The sequence below is a fragment of the Cavia porcellus genome, unplaced genomic scaffold (assembly GCF_034190915.1).
Source record: "Cavia porcellus strain 051 isolate PalLab524CR breed Dunkin Hartley unplaced genomic scaffold, mCavPor4.1 scaffold_23, whole genome shotgun sequence".
Taxonomy (NCBI): Eukaryota; Metazoa; Chordata; class Mammalia; order Rodentia; family Caviidae; genus Cavia; species Cavia porcellus.
Window position 1 is genome coordinate 32187145 of NW_026947506.1, and position 19926 is coordinate 32207070.

At 53.7% G+C, this 19926-nt stretch overlaps 1 protein-coding gene across 2 annotated transcripts; it reads left to right on the top strand.

Moving 5' to 3' along the window:
• Positions 1-8725: 8725 nt before the first annotated feature.
• Actb (actin beta) lies at positions 8726-12258 on the top strand. Of its 2 annotated transcripts, XM_005003653.4 has the most exons (6): positions 8726-8901; positions 9788-9916; positions 10031-10270; positions 10699-11137; positions 11230-11411; positions 11516-12258. In XM_005003653.4, the coding sequence occupies exons 2-6, from the start codon at positions 9794-9796 to the stop codon at positions 11657-11659; spliced, it is 1128 nt and encodes a 375-aa protein (XP_005003710.1). In that variant the 5' UTR covers positions 8726-8901; positions 9788-9793; the 3' UTR covers positions 11660-12258.
• The last annotated feature ends 7668 nt before the right edge of the window (positions 12259-19926 follow it).

Below are 19926 nucleotides of genomic sequence, written 5' to 3' on the forward strand. Positions count from 1 at the left end.
GGTGCCAACATCCATGGGGTCCTGAGCCCCAACTCTACCCTGTGTGGGAGCCTCCACCAGCGCTATGCAATGAGGCTGAACTGTGGCCTAGTACATTTCTCCAGGGGGGCAGTGCCACTGGACCCTGTGGCCCTGCCCCCAAGTACATAATGGAGAATTGGCAGTAGTGCTCTGGGCCTCCGCCTCCATGGCCGCTCCAACCCCCCCCCCCCCATCAGCCTGGCTGTGTCAACCACAAGTATCCCTCTTTCGTGTGTACACATGGGGGTTGGCCAGGACAGGTGTAGTTTAGCCTAGTGCCCTGCATCTAGGCCCCTCCAGATGCTTCCTGAAGTGACAGGCTACATGAGAGGCTGGCACTTCCCCTAACTGATCATCCCGTCAAACCACCTTACACTGTCTCCTGTTCAGACTTTAAGGCCCAGCCCAAAAGATCCCTTCACTAGAAAGCCCAATCATCCCCTTAGGCTGGGCTGGCACGTCACCCAAGTCAGCTGGTCACACATCAGGATATCAGACAGCCTGGCTCCCCTGGGGCCCCTGGAGTCTGACCTGTGAGTGTTCCCAGTGCAGTGAGTCAGCCGAGGCTCATAGACCTGAGGACTTCCTGTGACACAGCCCGCCCGCCTGCCAACATCCGGCAGGGCAGCAGGTGTGAGCCCGAGCAGCAGTGCCCAGCCCTTTCCTCTCGGTCCTGTTCATCATCACCTCTGGCAGTCCCAGGACTCCTTCCTGCCAGGGCCATACCCCAGGTCACCCACCCAGAAACAGATGTCACTGCCTGGAGAGACTGTCCATTCCGCCCCAGGTCCCTTCCATGTGGAACTGGGCCTGTCCTTGCTTTTTTTTCTTCCCTTTCCTCTCCCTCCTTCCTTTCTCTCTTCTGCACCCCGTCCCCTCTTCCTTCCTCTGGTCTGCAGAGAGGAGCTCAGTTTAGGGAGCACTAACCACGTGCCATGAGCCTCAGCCCCATAGTGATCAAAACAAATGTGAAAGCCAGGCACGGTGGTGGGTGGTGTATACTCCAGCTCAGCACTCCTCCAGGAGCCTGAGGAAGGAGGGTGCTAAGTTTGAGCCTATCCTGGGCAACTTAGTGAACTCTATCACACAAGAAGAAATGCAAAGGCTGGTGATGTCGCTGAGGGAGAAGGCCCTGGGTTCAGTCCCCAGGACTGGGGGGACCTCAGGTACTGGGGGCCTTCAGGAGTGCGGGGCCAGGGTAGAGGGCCTCAGGGCTCTGTCCACCTGCATCCCAATCCCACCCACATCCCATCAGTGGGTATGGGTGCCAGGAAAGGGTGACCTGAGCCAGGTGGTTGCCTGCAGCTCAGGCCTGGCATTCAGCCCGCATTGTCACGGGGCAATCCCAGCATCCACTGCATGCCCCAAAAACTCTGTCCTCAGGCACAGCTGGGGCGCCCAGCACCAAAGGGCGCTGCCCTGCAGCTCTGCCATACCCTAAGAGTCCCCTTTCCATGGACACGTAAGCAGCTTCCTTTCCCTTTGGGGTGCTGACTGTAGTCACAGCAGCCTGCAGGGTGCAGCCCTGGTGACTCAGCCCCTAGACCCAGTACCCTGGGAATCTGCAGGCTTGGGGCCACACATGAGTAGCACTTCCCTGGAGAGCAGAGACAGGAGGACCTGGTCTGCAGCATGTCCCGGCCCACCTGCCGAGCCCCCACCCACCCGCAGATGGTTGGCTCAGGGCTGTCCCTCCTCAGAGCCATTGGTGGGGCTGTGTGGCCACCAGTCCCTGCCAGAAGCATGACCAGGCTGTGCATTTCTGTCCCCGGTTCCCTCCCTGCAGCTCTGTGTCTGAGGCCACCAAGATACCCAGAGGGAACAGTGGTGGGCGTGAGGGCAACTGGACACTCCTCACTCTGTCTACCAGATGGGTGGGGTGTGAGGGGCTCCGCGTGAGACCATGTGAGACCTCAGCCTTGGAAAAAAAGTGGGCTGGTTCTCTGCCCCATGCCCTGTGCCCTGCTCCCAGTGCCCGAGGGGTGAGGACACTAGGTCCCATGACTGATGGAGGAGGCCAAGGTCAGGGAGGGCCTCTTTTCTCTTTTCTTTTTTTTTTTTTTTTTGTACCAGGATTGAATTTACCGCCTTACTCGACTGAGCTGTATCCCCAGCACCTCCCTTTCTTTTTAATTTTTAATTTCCTAACAAATTCTCACTAAAGTGTCTAGGTGGGATTCAAACCTATGATCTTCCTGCCTCAAGAGTGCTGGCATTAGCTAGGTGTCGTGGCGCATGTCTATAATCCCAGCACTCTCGGGAGGCTGAGGCGGGAGGATTGCTGCATATTTGAGACCATCCTGGGCTACAAAGTCAGCTCAAATTCAGCCTGAACTGCATAGTGAGACCCTCAAAAAGACAAAAAAAGAAAGACAGAAAGAAAGACAAAGAAAGAAAGGAAGGAAGGAAGGAAGGAAGGAAGGAAGAAAAAGAAAATTCAAACACAGCCTGGACAACATAAAGCTTATGGAGACCATCTCAGAAACAATGAAAAAGTGGCTGGTGATGCTGCAGGTATTCCAGGTTCAAATACCAATAATGGGGGCTGGGGGTTTAGCTCAGTGGCATAAGCACCTGCCTTGCAAGTGCGTGGTCATGAGTTCGATCCCTGGTACCAATAAAACAAAAAAAAAAAAAAAAACACCAGCAATAATGTACAACAAAAAAGACTGGCTGGCCACTGCTGACCTCAGTGTTCCCAGCTAGGGGAGAGGTTGGTGACAGAAGGGCACAGCCACCATTACTCTTGGGACCTGGGAAAGGTAGTGAGCTGCCCATGGCCCTAGCTGAAGTGGCCTTCCCTTGTCTGACTCATCAGACCCAAGTCCGGGGCCTCGGAAGTCTTCTGCCCTCAGCTGGGCTGGGGTCTTCTTAGGGCTGGCAGGGGACAAAGCTCAGGGAGTCAGACACTGTGGCCTGACTTACCAGGACAGGGACAGTCCCCATGTCCCTAGCAGCTGGCCAGGGCCAAGCACTCGGGGAGACTTCAGGAAGTGCGGGCAGCTCAGGTTCCCGGCACACACAACCCAAAGCAGAGATTTCTGGTCACAGGAGCCTGGGCGCTGCTTCCGGCCAGCAGATCAGGTTCCCTTGGGCCAGTAGGGGCCACTGGCTGACGCAGCCATGCCAGGCAGTGATGCCCGAGTAGGGCTGTGCTCAGGTCTGCCGCTGCGTGCAGGCCATGCTGGAAACAGTGGCTCAGGAGGACAGAAGGGCCAGCTGAGCCCAGCGAGGCTCCCTGTGGACTTGGGCCCTATGCCAGGCTCTGGCTGCTTGGGGTCCAGTCCCTCCTGGAAATAGCCAGACTGTACTGCTAATTGTGGGGCCGTCTTCCCTCTTGCTGGCCCAGCTTTGCTCCTCTGAGAAACGTGGCAGATAGGCATGATGATGCACATCTGTCACCCTGGCACTCCTGGAGGCTGAGGCAGGAGGATCCTGAGTTTGGGCCCAGTTTAGGCAACGTAGTGACTTGGTGAGATCCTGTCTCAAAAAACAAAAAGAAAGGGGCTGGAGGTATAGCTTAGTGGGAAGCCCCTGGTTTCAATCCCCAGTACTTCAGGGAATTAAAAAGGACAAAAATGGGGAGGTCCTGGGTAACTGCTGAGAAATAGGGAGATCCCCACTGCTGGGCAGGGCACACAGTAGGCCCTCAGGGCCTGCACCTCTCTTCTGTGGGGATGGAGGAAGGCAGGAAGGGCAGGCAGAGCCTGGTGAGTCAGCTGTGCCCCCGCCCTCCCTCCCTAGCACCCCACCTCCTTCCAGGCCTCAGTGCCCTCCCCTCCCCCACCCAGAAGCATTACTGAGCTGGGGGTTGGGTGATGAGAGGTGGCAGGATTGTCTAGCCCCTGCCTGCCCAGCTGGGCCTGGCCTCGGGCCCACTCTCTGGTTGTTTCCTTTGGCTACCTGGCCCCAGGGCTAAAGCCATAGTCCTGCAGGTGACAGGACCCCCTGTCCTGCTTGGGCCAACCTGCAACCCTGCTCCTCAGGTCCCTGTCTGGACAGCAGAAGCCAGAGGCCCTAGGCCGAGCTGCTGTTGTGGCCTCTAAGTGACCTTGGCCAGGCTGCCACCTGCTGCAAGCTGAAATTGGTTTTTCTAACAGTATTGGAGATCAAACCCAGGGTCTTCACGCTGAGCTGCATTTGGGCCCTTTCTTTATTTTGAGACAGGGTCTCATTAAGTGGTGCAGGTTGGGTTTCAATTTGTGATCTTTCTGCCTCAGCCTCCCAGAATGCTGGCTCAGGCTGTTTTTTCTGGGGTCAGCTTCCCTGTATCCTTCCTCCAGGGAGGGTCTCACTCAGTGCTGGGGGTCTCTGGATAGCCTCGTCTGCACCTGGGAAAGGGTAGCTGAGGTCTGAGGGCCGGGCAGGAAGGGCCTGTGGGTGTGCAGGGGGAAGCCCAGCCCCGCTCATCTTCTGTTTCGGTATAATTCAATGCAGTGGAATCAATCAGCAGATCTGGGAACTCCCCAGGAGGTGGGTGGTTTCTCCCCAGGTCCTGGCCTCAGAGACAAGGGTAGTTTCTTAAGGATTTTTAAAACTCTCCCAAGAAGCCTGAGCAGTTGCCAGTTCCTCCAGCGCAGGGATCCCCCTGTCCTGGGGGAGGCGTGGGACAGCCCAATCTAGAAGACCAGGAAGGGTTGGGGCTGAGTGCTCAATGGGCAGATCTTTCTTCTCAGAGAACACCCCCCCCAGGTCTTATTATTTTGTGTGTGTGTGTGTGTGTGTGTGTGTGTGGTACCAGGGATTGAACTCACAGCTTCATGCTTGCCAGGCAGGCACTTATGTCAATGAACCAAATCCCCAGCCCATTATTATTATTATTTATTGGTCTTTTTGAGACAGGATTTCATTACGTGGTTCAGGCTGGCCTTGGGTTCACTTTGTAGCCCAGGCTGGTCTTGAACTTGCAACAATTCGCCTGCTTCTGCCTCCCAAATGCTGGGATTACAGGAATGCACTACCATGCCTAGCCTACCCTTTAAATCAGACACAGTGTAGTCTGATTATATAATTCCAGCACTCTGGGAGGCTGAGGCAGGAAGATCAAAAGAAGGGGCTCAAGCTGGGCTTTTTTTTCCCCTTTTCTTATTGTGCTAGGGATTAAACTCAGGGTCTTGACATATTAGGCAAGTGCTTTACCACTAGGCTGCAGCCCCATCCCTCCAACCTGGGCCATTTAATGACTTAGTAAGACTTAGCAAGACAATGTCTCAAAACTAAAAAACAAACAAACAAATAAAAAAACAAACTAAAAAAGGGCTGGGGAAATCTCTCAGTGCAAAGACCCTGATTTCAATCCTCAGACTTATGGTGGGCGTGGGGGAGGGAACATGCCTCCTCCTAAAGAAAACAAAGTTTTTTTTGAGACAGGGTCTCAATAAACATTTCAGGATGGGCTTGAATTCATGTTTTTAGTTTGTTTTTTGAGACAGGGTCTCACTGTGTAGTGCAGGCTGGCCTTGAACTCACGACAATCCTCCAGCCTATGCCTCTAGTATGCTGGGATTACAGGCGTGAACCACCCTGTTTGGCAGAATTCTTGCTTTCTTTCCTGCCACTGGCACATTTGTTCTCTTGCTGTCTTATTTGACATCTGTCTCGATGATCACGTGGGTTTTATTCCCATTACTTGAGCAGTGAGATTGAGCTGGTGAGCCGCAGGGCAAGGTCGCATGCAGGTGCCGTGTGATCCAGGAGCCTGAGGAAAGGCCTTTTGGGTTCAGCTCCAGCTGGAGCCCGTCATTTGCCCTCTCTAGGCAGGAAAGCTACTGCTCCTTGTGGGAGAGGAGGGAAGAAGTCACGGCTGGCTTCCTGGAGGGGGTGGTGTGAAGGCAGAGGACTCCCACGCACAGGCCCCAAGAATCCTGAGGTTGAGAAGCTCAGAAAGGCCCAGGATCACCCAGAGAACCAGGAAGGAGGTCCCAGGACTGTGCCGTGTGGAACTATAGCTGGCGGCAGCTTCTCAGGGTCTCAAGAAATACCTTACCTGTTAAGGACTGAGGTGGGGCTAGGAATCTGGACTCTAGCAGCCTTTGGACTCAGTCCCTGGGGACATTCCAAGTGACACTTCACCCAGGGAGGGCCACTATGAGGCTGGCTAAAGGCCAGGCTGACGCCTCGGGGGCCCTGATTCTGGAGTCCTTCATGCTGGACTTCTGCTCTGGGCACCTCACCAGCCCTGCCTGTTTTCTCCTCTTGGGCCTGGCCCATGGCTGTGCTGTACACTGTCCATCATTCCCCAAGACGGGGCTTCTTGAGCACCACAGGGGTGCAGTGGGAGGCTCCTAGCCGGGAAGCCCCAGGGCAGGGAACCCCAGGGGCAGAAGCTTGAAGGAAAAAGTACTGGAAAGGCAGGTGGTGCCCCACTGGCTGTGCTGGTGGCCACCGTGCTCAGAGCGCCCCCGCCCCCAGGGTAAAGTTCCCAAGCAAAGAAAAGCTCCTTCCTCTCCCCCAGCCCTGCAGGCCTCCCAGCCTCCCTTCCTCCACTTCCTCTTTTCCAGGTCCCCCAGTGGCTTTTTTTGGTCAGCTCCTGCCCCCACCCAACCCACCATCTTCTCTGGGTCCTTTCTGAGAACTACAGACATCCAGACAGTCACTTATACTACAGGGCAAAGCTGGCATGGGAATGGTAGGAAGAAGTGGAGGTAGTGGTGACCCTTAAAAGCTCACAGTCTAGAGGCCGGGGATTTAGCTCAGCGTGTAAGTGCTTGCCTGGCAAGCTGAGGTTGTGAGTTCGATCCCCAGTATCAAAAGAAAAAAAAAAAGCTCACAGTCTAGTGGGGAAAACTGAGTTATAAATTCCAGCCCAGTGCCTTATGTGATCTGAAGTGGGGTAGAAGGTGTATGCTTTGGATACCAAAGGGCTCCCAAGAAGGATCTTCTGAGACGGGTCTTGATGGATGCATAGGAGTGCACCAGGAAATGACAACTGCAGAGAGAAGGAACCACCAAGCAGCAGGCTGGGTCAGGATTGCTCCAGCTTGAGGTTGGGTGGGGCTGGAGCACATGCCCCTTGGCTGGCCCCAAGTTGAGAAGTGAAAAAGTGGCCATGCAGGTCCTGCTTGGAGAGCAGGTCTGTTTCTACCCCATGCAGGAGCCCCGAGAGAGCCTCCCGCCTCATCCTGCAACCCCAGTGGGTGGCATCCTTCTCTGGCACCCCACTGGTATCTGTGAACAGCCTGCGGCTGCCCTAGCCAACAGAAGCCAAGAAGGCCACCCACCCCCAGCCCATCCCTGCCAGCAAACTGCAGGGCTGGCAGGAGGTGCAGCGGCTGGCAAGATGCCTGTAACTGAGAGATACAAGGCCAGGGACAGGGCAGTCCCGTCCCCTGGAGGCAGGGAGTGGTTGGGTGGGAAAGTTCCCCCACCCCAGGGCGGTGGCGGGAGGGAATGCTCCAGAGTGGCCTCCACAGTGTGCTGGCCTGGCCACCAGCCTCCTCCTCCCCAGTCCCGGATTCTGCATCCATATATGGACTAATCCTTACTTGTTCTAAGACATGTGCACTCAGTGAGCACCTACTATGTGCGCAGAGCCTTGACCAAGCCTTGAGTGCCCCACCAGGACCACCAGCCTGTTTGTTTTGTAGATTCCTGTCACCCCTTCCAGCCCTCCTAGGCTGAACCCAACACCCCTCATGGTTCCCCTGTCAATGGGTGGGCTCTGCGTCCCCTGTTGGGCAGACAGGCAGCTTCTGGAGCAGGATACTCCTGGCCGCTTGGGCCTTGCCTGACATTTGGTGGGTGGACCCAGAACAACACAGGGTGACAGGAGAGGGTCCCCTCTGGCTGCAGGGAGCTCCTGGCCCCACCCCCAGTTCTTGGCTGGCATATGCTCCTGTCCTGCCAGAGTCCCTGGCAACCCTGGATGGTCCAGGAGGACAGTTCAGCTATGGCTACACATGATAGGCCCACGAGGGGTTGTGGGCCAGGGACAAATGTTGTCGGCAACGCCCAGCCCAGCAGAGTCTGGGTAACCAGCTAACGGCCCAGGCCTGGTGTTGGTGGGTGTGACCAGGCAGCCCTCAGAAACGGCCTGGCTGCCGGCCACAGTCCCCGGCTCACAGATCACAATGCCTTCCCAGCCCTCCTGCAGGGGAGGTGTGGAGTCTTCCTCCGGGTCCACCTCCAGCCACTACTGTGTCCCTAGAACACAGCCCTGAGTCTCCTGAGAGGCAGAAGCCCCCGGCTCCTCTACACTCTTACAGCTCCAGGTCCAAGCAGCAATGCTATTACACGCTTTGCAAACTAAGGAGCCTAACCCGGGCCGCAGGACCAGTGACCGCCTGCTGGCAAGGGGGCGTGATCCTCTGACCTCCCTGTGCCCTGGGGGCCTTAGGCAAGAGCCTTGGCAACCTAGGTTCCCAGCATCTTTGCGGGCCCTCGCCCACCTGGGCACACACACCTCTTGTGACACCACAGCCAGAGGGTCCTGGGTTGCGTGGGGAATATGAGGCAGGCAGGCTGGGCCAGGCTTGGAGATGGGGGCACTGACCCGGCACTGTCCAGTGGGGCGGGGGCTGCAGGCACATCTCCCGGCCCAGCCCCCCCCCCCCAGCACCCATGGGCGGCCAACGCCAAAACTCTCCATCATCTTCCTCAATCTCGTTCTCTCCCTCTTTCCTCTTTCGTTCTTTTTTTTTTTTTTTTTCAAAAGGAGGGGAGAGGGGGTAGAAAAATGCTGCACAGTGCGGCGAGGCCAGTGAGTGAGCGGCGCGCAGCCAATCAGCGCTCGCCGTTCCGAAAGTTGCCTTTTATGGCTCGAGCGGCCGCTGTGGCGCCTTATAAAACCCGGCGGCGCCGCGCGCAGCCACTGCCGAGTCCGCGTCCAGCTCGCGAGTACATCCCCTCGCTTCTCCGCCGCCGGTCCACACCGCTACCCAGGTAAGGCCCAGCGCCGCGCCCGCCGCCCCGACTCGCTCTGGCCGGACCCTAGGTGGTCCGCGCCGCAGCGCCCCTGCCCAGGCGCGGTGTCTTAAGTGTAGGCACTGGATGGACACCGGAGGGCCACTCGGGCCGCGGTGAAAACACCTGAGAGCCATAGAGCCATTCGGGCCGCCCTGTGGGCACTTGGGGGTCTACCCGGGTCGCAGTGTGGGCGCGTGGGAACCTAACTACTGGGCGGCGGTGTGGACACCGCAGAGCCACTGGGGCCGCGGTGTGGACATTAGCAGAGCCACTCGGCTAGCGGCTGGTGGGGTGTTCCCTTTCACCTCCAAGGGTCTGGCGCTGCGGCCTAGCGCGCTGACCCGGGTGGCGGGCGCGTCTTTGTCCGAGCCGGCAGCTTGCTCGGTAGGGCGGGTGCGGCAGAGCCGGCCCTGCCGGGTGGGGGAGGCTGGGGCGCTACTGCGCGTGCGCGCTGGAGCTCAGCGCCGCGTCGAGGGCCGAGGCGAGGGCGGGACTGCCGGCCGGAAGGGGTGGTTGCCGCGCCGCTTGGGCGCACGCGCGCGCTTCCTGCCGCGCCGCTGGGTGTGGCCGCCAGGCGCGCGCCCGCCCGCCCGCTCGCTGGGCACAGTTTGAACTGGGGGGAGGCGGGGCCGGCGCCGGGTGGGGAGGGGCGAGGGCCTGGCTTCCTGCCGCGCGCCGCAGGGCCGCCTCCGACCAGCGTTTGCCTTTTATGGTAATAACACGGCCGGCCCGGCTTCCTTTGTCCCCGAACTGGGCGCACTCCGGCGCCCCCTGGCGGCTTGAGACCGCGGCGCGCCGGAAGTGGGCAGGGCGGGGGCGACCGCGCCCGCGACCCCCTAGTCATAGCCGGTTCTTTCCGCAGCTCGCCATGGATGACGATATCGCTGCGCTCGTTGTCGACAACGGCTCCGGCATGTGCAAGGCCGGCTTCGCGGGAGACGATGCCCCCCGCGCTGTCTTCCCCTCCATCGTGGGGCGCCCGAGGCACCAGGTAGGGCGGCCAGCCGCGTGGTCCTCGGTGGGGAACCCTCTCCTTTGTGGAGGGAGCTTCCCGGGTGAGGCAGTGGGGTCACACCCAGGCTGAAAATTTGCTCCTTCTCTGCAGGGAGTCATGGTAGGCATGGGCCAGAAGGACTCCTACGTGGGAGACGAAGCCCAGAGCAAAAGAGGTATCCTGACCCTGAAATACCCCATTGAGCACGGCATCGTTACCAACTGGGACGACATGGAGAAGATCTGGCACCACACCTTTTACAATGAATTGCGTGTGGCCCCTGAGGAGCACCCTGTGCTGCTGACGGAGGCTCCCCTGAACCCCAAGGCCAACCGTGAGAAGATGACCCAGGTCAGTGGCTTGTCTCTCCCTAGCCAAGTGGCCATCACCATCCTCGTGCCACTGTGCCACGCCCTATCTCACTTGTTCTCTCTTCTGCCATTCTCTAGGGTCCTCTTTCTTCTCTGACCTGAGTCTCCTTTGGAACTTTGCAGGTTCTATTTGCTTTCCCCAGATGAGGTCTTTTTCTCGTGTTTGCTTTTCTGACTAGGTGTTTTAAAAGACAAGTGTTGTGGGTGTAGGTACTAACACTGATTCGTGTGACACAGCCAATGAGGCTTGTGTAAAGTGGCCTTGGAGTGTGTATTGAATAGGTGCACAGTAGGTCTGAACGGAACCCTGGGCACACTTAGTTTTGTTCTTGCACACTTGCATGTCCCCGGTCTGCTCTGATGCCCTTGGCTGTTGCCCCTGTGTGACCAGGTCCATTCCTCCTACAGATCATGTTCGAGACTTTCAACACCCCAGCCATGTACGTGGCCATCCAGGCTGTGCTGTCCCTGTATGCCTCTGGCCGCACCACTGGCATCGTGATGGACTCCGGTGACGGGGTCACCCACACTGTGCCCATCTACGAGGGCTACGCCCTCCCCCATGCCATCCTGCGTCTGGACCTGGCTGGCCGGGACCTGACAGACTACCTCATGAAGATCCTGACGGAGCGTGGCTACAGTTTCACCACCACGGCCGAGCGGGAAATTGTGCGTGACATCAAGGAGAAGCTATGCTATGTTGCCCTGGACTTCGAGCAGGAGATGGCCACCGCTGCGTCCTCCTCCTCCCTGGAGAAGAGCTATGAGCTGCCTGATGGCCAGGTGATCACCATTGGCAATGAGCGGTTCCGCTGCCCAGAAGCTCTCTTCCAGCCCTCCTTCCTGGGTAAGTGGAAAGTTAAGTGCTCCTGTTTGCAGCCTAGTGTCTCTAGGGGGGCCATACTGTGGAAGTTAAATGTTACCTCTGTTTCCTCCCAGGTATGGAATCCTGTGGCATCCACGAAACTACCTTCAACTCCATCATGAAGTGTGACGTTGACATCCGTAAGGACCTCTATGCCAACACAGTGCTGTCTGGTGGTACCACCATGTACCCAGGCATTGCCGACAGGATGCAGAAGGAGATCACGGCCTTGGCACCCAGCACAATGAAGATCAAGGTGAGTGTTCTTAATGGTCAGGGCCACTATGTCTAGTGGCTCCCTGTAGGGAGAGGGCCTTGACCTCCAGGGCCCCTCCAAATGACTGTCCCTTCCCTCCATAGATCATTGCTCCCCCTGAGCGCAAGTACTCTGTGTGGATCGGCGGCTCTATCCTGGCCTCACTCTCCACCTTCCAGCAGATGTGGATCAGCAAGCAGGAGTACGATGAGTCGGGCCCCTCCATCGTGCACCGCAAATGCTTCTAGGCGGACTGTTACTACTTTGCTGCGTTACACCCTTTCTTGACAAAAAAACCTAACTTGCGCGCAGAAAACGAGATGAGATTGGCATGGCTTTGTTTTTTCTTTTTTTGTTTTGTTTTTTTGTTTTGGCGCTTTTGACTCAGGATTTAAAAACTGGAACGGTGAAGGTGACAGCAGTTGGTTGGAGCAAGCATCCCCAAAGTTCTACAATGTGGCCGAGGACTTTGATTGTACATTCTGTTTTTTTTTTTTAAATCATTCCAAATATCGTGAGATGCATTGTTACAGGAAGTCCCTCACCCTCCCAAAAGCTGCCCCACTCCTCCACAGAGGAAGGCCCAGGCCTCCCCAAGTCCATGCAGGGGAGGTGACAGCATTGCTTTTGTGTAAATTATGTAATGCAAATTTTTTTAATCTTCGCCTTAATACTTTTTTATTTTTGTTTTATTTTGGTCAGCCATCATGACCCCCCTTTTTGTCCCCCAACTTGATGTATGAAGGCTTTTGGTCTCCCTGGGAGTGAGGCTAGGTGTGGCGGCAGCCAGGGCTTACCTGTACACTGACTTGAGACCAGTTCAATAAAAGTGCACACCTTAAAGACAGGCGTGGCTTCTGGTGTTGCTGGGCTTGTGGGCTGTGGAGGGGAGGGTGCAATGGGGTGGGCCAGCCTCCAGTTCCATGGCCAGGAAGTAGGTATATGCCGGCCTGTCCCTTCCTTGCTTTTAATTTGGGTTCTAGGGTCCAGATGCTTTCAGAGGGTGGAGAGCTGCTTTATGGGCTGTTAGCATTTGGGTCCTCTAAAGTAGACAGTGGATACCTCAGGAGTCCTGAGGAGGGATTCGGGTGCTAAGTGGGGCTCCTATCTAGCTAGATGCCTCTTTCTCACCCCACTTGCTATCACCCTGTCCTGGAGAGGCACTGCCCAGTATGAACCCTTGGTCCTCTGCTCACCTGGGCTACAGGTACCTGGTTCTTTGAGAAGACCTGGGTTAAGTTCTACATAGCACTCGACTCAGAGGGGACCTACCTGCTGCCTCTGATTTCCAAGTTTCTAAAGTAGTGACAGTCTGGGAATTCCTAGAAGCTCCTGGGTTGGGATGGCCAGCTTAAAAAACTTGACAGCAAGGGTGGTGGCATGGGGTGGAGCTCCCTTACTTGGAGCTATAGCTATACTGAGGATCTCCATGCTGCTGTCAACCTGGGCAGGGGACTGTAGAAGTAAGTGCCCCTGGGTAACCCGCGGAGGGGCGGTTCCAGCAGGAACACCATGAGCTGACCCGGAGGTGATCAATAGGGACCCTGCCCTGGAGTAGTCAACCTGGAAACAACCATGTTTATCCAGCCAGCCACTTTATCCAGCCGTTGCCTGGTACTGGGGGGACAGGAACAAACCAGGTACCTCCCTGCCCTCCCAGGATGCCTGATACAGGGAGGGTTGCAGGTGCAGGGGGAGGCAGTGATAAATGCAGAATATGGCTATCCATATCCAGGGGTTGTGTTGTCCCATGTGGTTCCACAGGTGGTATAAAAGAACTACCTCCATGAACTGCAAAATGTAGGTTGATTTGTTTTCAAACAGGTTCTCATTGTAGGCCAGGCTGCCCTCAAACCCAATCCTCCTGCCTCAGTCTCCTGAGTGCTGGAATTACAGGCATGTACTACCACACCCAGCTAGAAATACAGATTTCTTTAAAAGGCAACTATTTTTGCCTTTTTTGGGTAAAAAGGCAATAAGCCATCCTAGAACTAGGCAGGCTAGGGCGCTGGGAGACATCCTCAGAATTCCTCAGGGCGGACACTTGAACTGGCCTTATGGGGCCAGAGGACAGCAACCTGGGCAGTGGTGTGTCCCGCATGTCAAGCAGAAGCACAGACTGAATGGGGACCAAGGCCAATAGATGAGCCTAGCTGCAACCCCTGGGACAGACGGTGGCTAGGGACACGGCTTGATTACTTGCATCTCCTGAGGTGTCATGCCACTGATCAAGACCCCACCCCCACCCCGTCAGTGGCTGTGGGAGGCTGGACACTGCAGGGAACAGGTGCTCCACGGTCCTTGCCTTTAAAGGCTGCGGAAGTGCAAGGGACACGCATTTGACCCCAGTCAGTCCTCCGGTCCCGCCCCTCCGCCCGGTCAGCATCCCGCGCCATCAGAGGCCGGGCCTGCACAGAGCGCACAGTGTCACCAGACTCGGCCTGGGCTGTATGAATCCTGAGGAAGCCACAAATCTGGTGGCTTCTCCCCTGCACCCACTGTACAGGTTGGGAGCCCTATGCTTAGGACAGGTGGCTGTCACTCTGCACTGTGCCTCCTAGAAAAATGGAACCTCCGCACCCCACCCCTCTGCAAGGCCCATGAGCTGACTGCTCCCTGCCTGCAGCCCCATGGTTCCTCCTGGGTTTGAGCCTCCCAGGGGCAGGAGGCTCCCTGCTTTTTCTTTTTCTTTCTTTCTTTTTTTTTTTTTTTTTTTTGTCTTTTTCATTTTTATCGGTACCGGGGATTGAACTCACGACCGCCTTCTGGCAAGGCAGGTACTTATGCTGCTGAGCTAAATCCCCAGCCCGGCTCCCTGCTTTTTCAAGGTGACTCCCAAAGCTTGAACCCCTTAAGTAAGTTCACTTTCTTGTCGCTTGCTCCTCTCTTTCTTTCTTTTGTCTTTTTGAGGCAGGGTCGCTCTATGCAGTTCAGGCTGGCTTTGAGCTCACTTGGTAGCCTAGGCTGGTCTCTCACAATGATCTTCCTGCCTCAGCCTCTCAAGTGCTGGGATTACAGGCATGAGCCACCACACCCAGCTTCTTTCTTTCTTTCTTTTTTTTTTTTTTTTTTTTTTGGTACTGGGAATCAAACTCATGACCTTGCACTTGCCAGGCAAGCATTTGTGCCATTGAGCTAAATCCCCAGCCCTCTCTTTTTTTCTCTTTGCAGTGCTAGGGATTGAATGAACCTAGGGCCTTCAAACTGAGCTATAACCGTAGCCCTTTTTCATTTTATGCGTTTGCTTTTTTGTGTGTACCAGGAGATCAAACTCACAACCTGGCATTTGATTCTGCCAGGCACTTATGCACTGAGCTAAATTCCTGGCCCATTTTTTGCTTTTGACACAGGATCTTGCTAAGTCACAGAGTTATCTAAGCTAGGTTCAAACTTGGAATCCTCCTGCCTCAGCCTCCCAGACACTGGAATTGCAGGTAGGCACTCCCACATCCACTTTGACTCATCAAATTTAATGAAAATTAAGACTCCATTTCCTCAGCAGCACAAGCCACATTTCAAGTGTCCAGCAGCACAGGACACGAGTTTATGCAGGACTGATGGGGATGATTATCCTTGGGCACAAAGGCCAATGAGGCCTGCACTGAGGGGCAGTGGCAGAGGATGTCACAGGACTGTGACCTGCTCTTGGTTTGGTTTTGTTTTTGGTGCTGAAATGGAACTCAGGCTTCTGGTGTCCTAAGCACACACTACCACCCCAGCCCAGGGTACACATTGGTATTTTAAAATCGTTCTTTTCTCTTTTTATTTTTATTTTTCTGTCTTTTTGAGACAGGGTCTCACTCTGCAGTTCAGGCTGGCCTTTAGTTCACTTGGTAGCCCAGGCTGGTCTTGAATTTGCAACAACCCTCCTTCCTCAGTCTCCCAAATGCTGGGATTACAGGTGTGTGCCACCACACCTGGTTTAGTTTTTTAAAATTTTAATCAATTATTTATTTTTGATTTTTAAAGACAAGATCTGAATGTGTAATTTAGGTTGGTCTTGAATTCACTATGTAGCCCAGGCTGGCCTGGAATTTGAAGGGACCCTGACGCCTCAGCCTCCCAGAGTTCTGGGATTACAGACATATGTCATCAGGGCCAGCTTTAAAAAAAATAGTATTTATTTTTCTTTTAGAGTAGTTTAGGATCACAGAAAAAATGGGAGCTTAAGCACAGAGAGTTCCCCTGTACTGCCAGTCCCCACAACCCACAGCCTCCCCCACTGTCAGTGTCCTCCAGCAGACTGCTACATTTGTTACCACCTTGTTACCATGGCAAGCCTGCCACCCAGGGTCCTGGATGGCTCCCCTCCATAGGGTCTGCCCTGTAGGTTTGTGCCAAGGTTGATCAAGGGAGTGTGGGGCAGAGTCTTTCACTGCCTGAGCTCCCCCGAGTTCCCTCTGCTCACTGCCCCCACTCTGGCAGCTCCTGGTCTCCGATGCTGAGATTGAACTCAGATCCCATCTGTGCCAGCCAAGTGCTCTACCACTAAGCTCTGTATTGCCTGCACACTTCTGTCTTCCAGAATGTTCTACAATTGTTTTTGTTTTCTTTTTTTTTTTTTTTTTTTTGTAATTATAAAAATTTTATTTCACTCTTACAGTAATTAAATCTTTAGACGCACCATGTCATGAACCGGCAATCTAGAAAGAGGACACAGGAACAAAACTGCAAGCTGCAAATGAGACGTGACAGCTACGGGGTGTTTTTGTTTTCTTGAGATAGGGTCTCAAGTATATTATTTGTACAGTATTAGCTTTTTCAGGTTGGCTTTTTTCTTTTTAAAAAAATTTTTTTTTTGTTTTTGGAAACAGGATCTCACTCGGTAATTTTGGTTGGTCTTAAACTCACTATGTAGCCCAGTCTAGCTTCGAACTCATGGTAATCTTCCTGTCTCAGCCTCCAGAGTTCTGGCATACACTACTGTGCCCTGCTGGCAATATATATGTATATGTGTATATATATATATATATATATATATATATATACACACACACACACATATATATATACATATATATATATATACACACATATATACATATATATATATATACATATATATGCATGTGTGTGTGTGTGTGTGTGTGTGTGTGTGTGTGTGTGTGTGTGTGGTAATGGTATGCGTGGCACCAGCTCCTGGGAGTGGAGCTGTCTGTCTGTCCTGGACACTTAGGTGCAGCATCTCGTTTCACCCACATCGATGCAGTCTTGTCATCCACCAAGGATCTGTACTGTCAACCACTGCTCCACAGCAAGAAGCAAATAAGCATGTCAGGTCACCCACGGTAAAAGCCACATGCAATTACAGATGTCGTGGGTCCAGGAGCCTGGGAGCCCCAGCCTGCTGTGAGGAGGAGTATGACTGGAGCCAGCAGCCCTGAGAGAGGGTGCTGTCTCCGAAACTGCTGGTGTCTTCTAGGTGTCTTCTAGGGTTTCGTCTGAATCTGGCCAGGGTGGCTGGAGGGGAAGCCAGGCAGGGGCAGCGGGACCAGAGAGGGGACTCTGTGAGTTCCCCAGATGGTTGTCAGGGTCAGAATTGGGCTCCAGCCCAAAAACAAAGGAAAGAAAGGAAAAGAAAAGAAACAATGGTAGGGGCTGGGGATTTAGCTCAGCGGCATAAGTGCCTGCCTTGCAAGCAGGTAGTCGTGAGTTCGATCCCTGATCCCTGGTACCGATAAAAAGGAAAAAGAAAAAAAAAAATACACTATGGTAATAGTAAACAATGGGAGCCCCATTTACACCTTCTTTTGGGGGGTTTCTAAGACAGGGTCTTGATATGTAGTTGAGGTTGCCTTTGTACTGACTGTGTAGCCTATGCTGGCCTGGAACTCAAGGAGATCCTCCTGCCTCAAGTTCCCAATGCTAGGGAGTGTGCCAGCATGCCCTGTTTTTTTATTTTTAGTTATTTCACAGCCCCAAAACTATGGGTTGGATTCCTATCTATATTCTGTGCGTGCTTGTTTGTTTGTTTTTTGCAATCTTATTGAGGTGCACGCTAGTTAATTACTCTAGAAGTATCTGTCCCACATAGTTCCTTAGCTAAGACTGAGGACGCCAATACAAGAGCAGCAGAAGGAAGTCCACGGACAAGCTTCTTACAGTGCCCAGCTCCAGAAGCTATCCAGCACTCACTTGCCCCTGAGCTGGGTGTCCAGTCATCACTGTACCCTGGCAGCCACTTCAGATGCCAGGAAAAGTAGCACCTCACAGACCACCCAGGTCATTCCATGGCAAACCAGGGCTCCCCCAAAGCAGGAGCCATCATTCTAAAGAGGCAGCCACAGCATCCTCTCAGGCAGTGTCACCTCTCAGGACCAATCCTGAGCTCTGGATCACCAGAGAGGTTGGCTGTGATTACCAGGATTATCTACACTGCCAGCCAGGTGCCGCCCCTTGCCTTTGTTTTCAACCCAAAGCTTTTGTCAGCTCTCAAAGACAGATCTTCAACCTCCTTATCTGGCCTTCCCAGGTTTGGCTGTGCTGAACAAAGCTCCATCCTGCCCTTTACCCTGTTCCTGTCCCTTTGGTTGCCATCATGGGTTACGTGGCTGAGCCCCGTCTGTTGGGATTCCTGGAGTTGGGGCTTTTTCCCTTAAATTTCTAGAACACTTATGTCTCAGCCTCCAGGTAGCTGGGACCACAGGCCTGCTCTTCTGCACCCAAACACTTCTTTTTCAGAGTTAGGGTTACCCAGTACCTGTGTGCGCATAAGTTAAGCACTGTACCACTGAGATCCTTGACTGCAAAGCTATGCCTCCTCCACTGCCCTGTTCTGACCTCCAGCTGGTGCTCACTGGAGAGTTTCACATGCTCAGCTGCCGAGCCCTATGCAGTGAGAGGGAAAAGAGGGCTGCAGGGGTTCTGAAGCCTGTATTGGACTGAAGAGTGTCCCTCAAAGATTTCTTTGTTCAGTACTGGGCTTGAACCCAGAGATTACAGAGCTACATCCCCAGCCTACCACTGCTATTTTTTTTCAGGCAGGGTCTACCTATTTAGTTCAGGCTGTCCCTGAAGTTACTAGGTAGTCCAGGCTGACCTCAAACAACCAGCAATCCTCCTGCCTCAAACTCCCAAGTGCTGGGATTATAAATGTGTGCCACGACGCCTGGCATCGCCAACCCCTTTTAAATTTTTTTTTTGTGAATTTTTTATTTTATTTTTTTTCCCTTTTAAAATTTTACTTTGAGACAAAATATTGCTAAGTTGTTAATTGCCTGGTCTGGGCTTAAACTCACTATGTAGTTTGTGCTAGCTTTAAACTCATGGCAATTCTGTTGCCTTAGTCTTCTGAGTTCTAGGATTACAGGGATAGACAGTAAACTCAGATGTTTATTAATAAACTATTCAAAAATGAAAATACTTAAGAATAAAGGCATACCATTCATATATCACTTACTCAAATCAAATACTATATGTTCAGAGCCTACTGCATGCTAAGGTTATATAATAATCCAGCCCCTTCTTAGTCCCCCCCCCTCCGCAAAAAAAAAGATGCAATAGGTCACTTTGGCCTAATGATGCATGTCTGTGGCCCCAGCACTCTGGGAAGCAGAAGTAGGGGGACTGCAAATCGAAGTTCAAGTTCGGGTCTACATGTTCCCCCAAAACCTCATGCAGTCATAGGTGGATCTATTTCAGAGGTGGCTAAATCTAAAGTGTGTTTCTGATTCATGGTGCAATACTGGAATTAAGGGTTACTATATCAATCCACTGATAGTTTTGGTACCACACGGATGCCGATATTCTAAATGGAGTACAAAAGGGACACAAAAACGCTGTCAAGGCCCCTTGTGGGCACCATCAACTGTTCCCTGCGATGCCCCTCTGTCATGTGCCACCCTTTCTTGGAGCCAGCCAATTATGGACTGAAACCTCTACAAACTGCGATAAACCTTTTCCCCTTTCAGGTGTAGGGAATTTTGTCTCAGAAACGAGAGAAAAATAACAAAAACAAGCCGGGTGTGGTAGTACAGGCTTGTAATCCTCGCATTTGGGAGGCTGAGGCAGGATTTTTGAGTTTGAGACCAGCCTGGGCTACAAAGTGAGTTCAAGGACAGCCTGAATTGCAAAAGTAACTAAGACACGTACCTACCTTGGGCGATAGTGATTTAGCAAGACTCTGTGGCCCCCAAAATAATAAAGGCTGAGGATATAGCTCAGTGCAAAGTCCCTGGGTTCAATCCTCGGTTTAAAAAAAAGAGAGAGAAAGAGAGATTCAGCTCTGTAGAGAACATCATTCAGGATAAGCGGAAATTCAGGTCAGGTGTGAAGGTTGGGGAGGGGCCGTGTTATTTTATGCCGGGGGCTCGGGTGATCTGACAGGTGGCTTGGGTATACAGAAGCCAGTGAAAAAGGTAAATAAAAAGACCTGGCAGCGAGGACGCGTTGGGGCTGAAGGTGCAGACCAGGATGATTGGAAGGGGGCGTGCAGGGGGCAACTAGAAGGCTTTCCGGGCCAGCGTAGAGAAGACGCCGCTGGGTTCCGCTTAAGCGCCAGACCGTGCCACAGCTA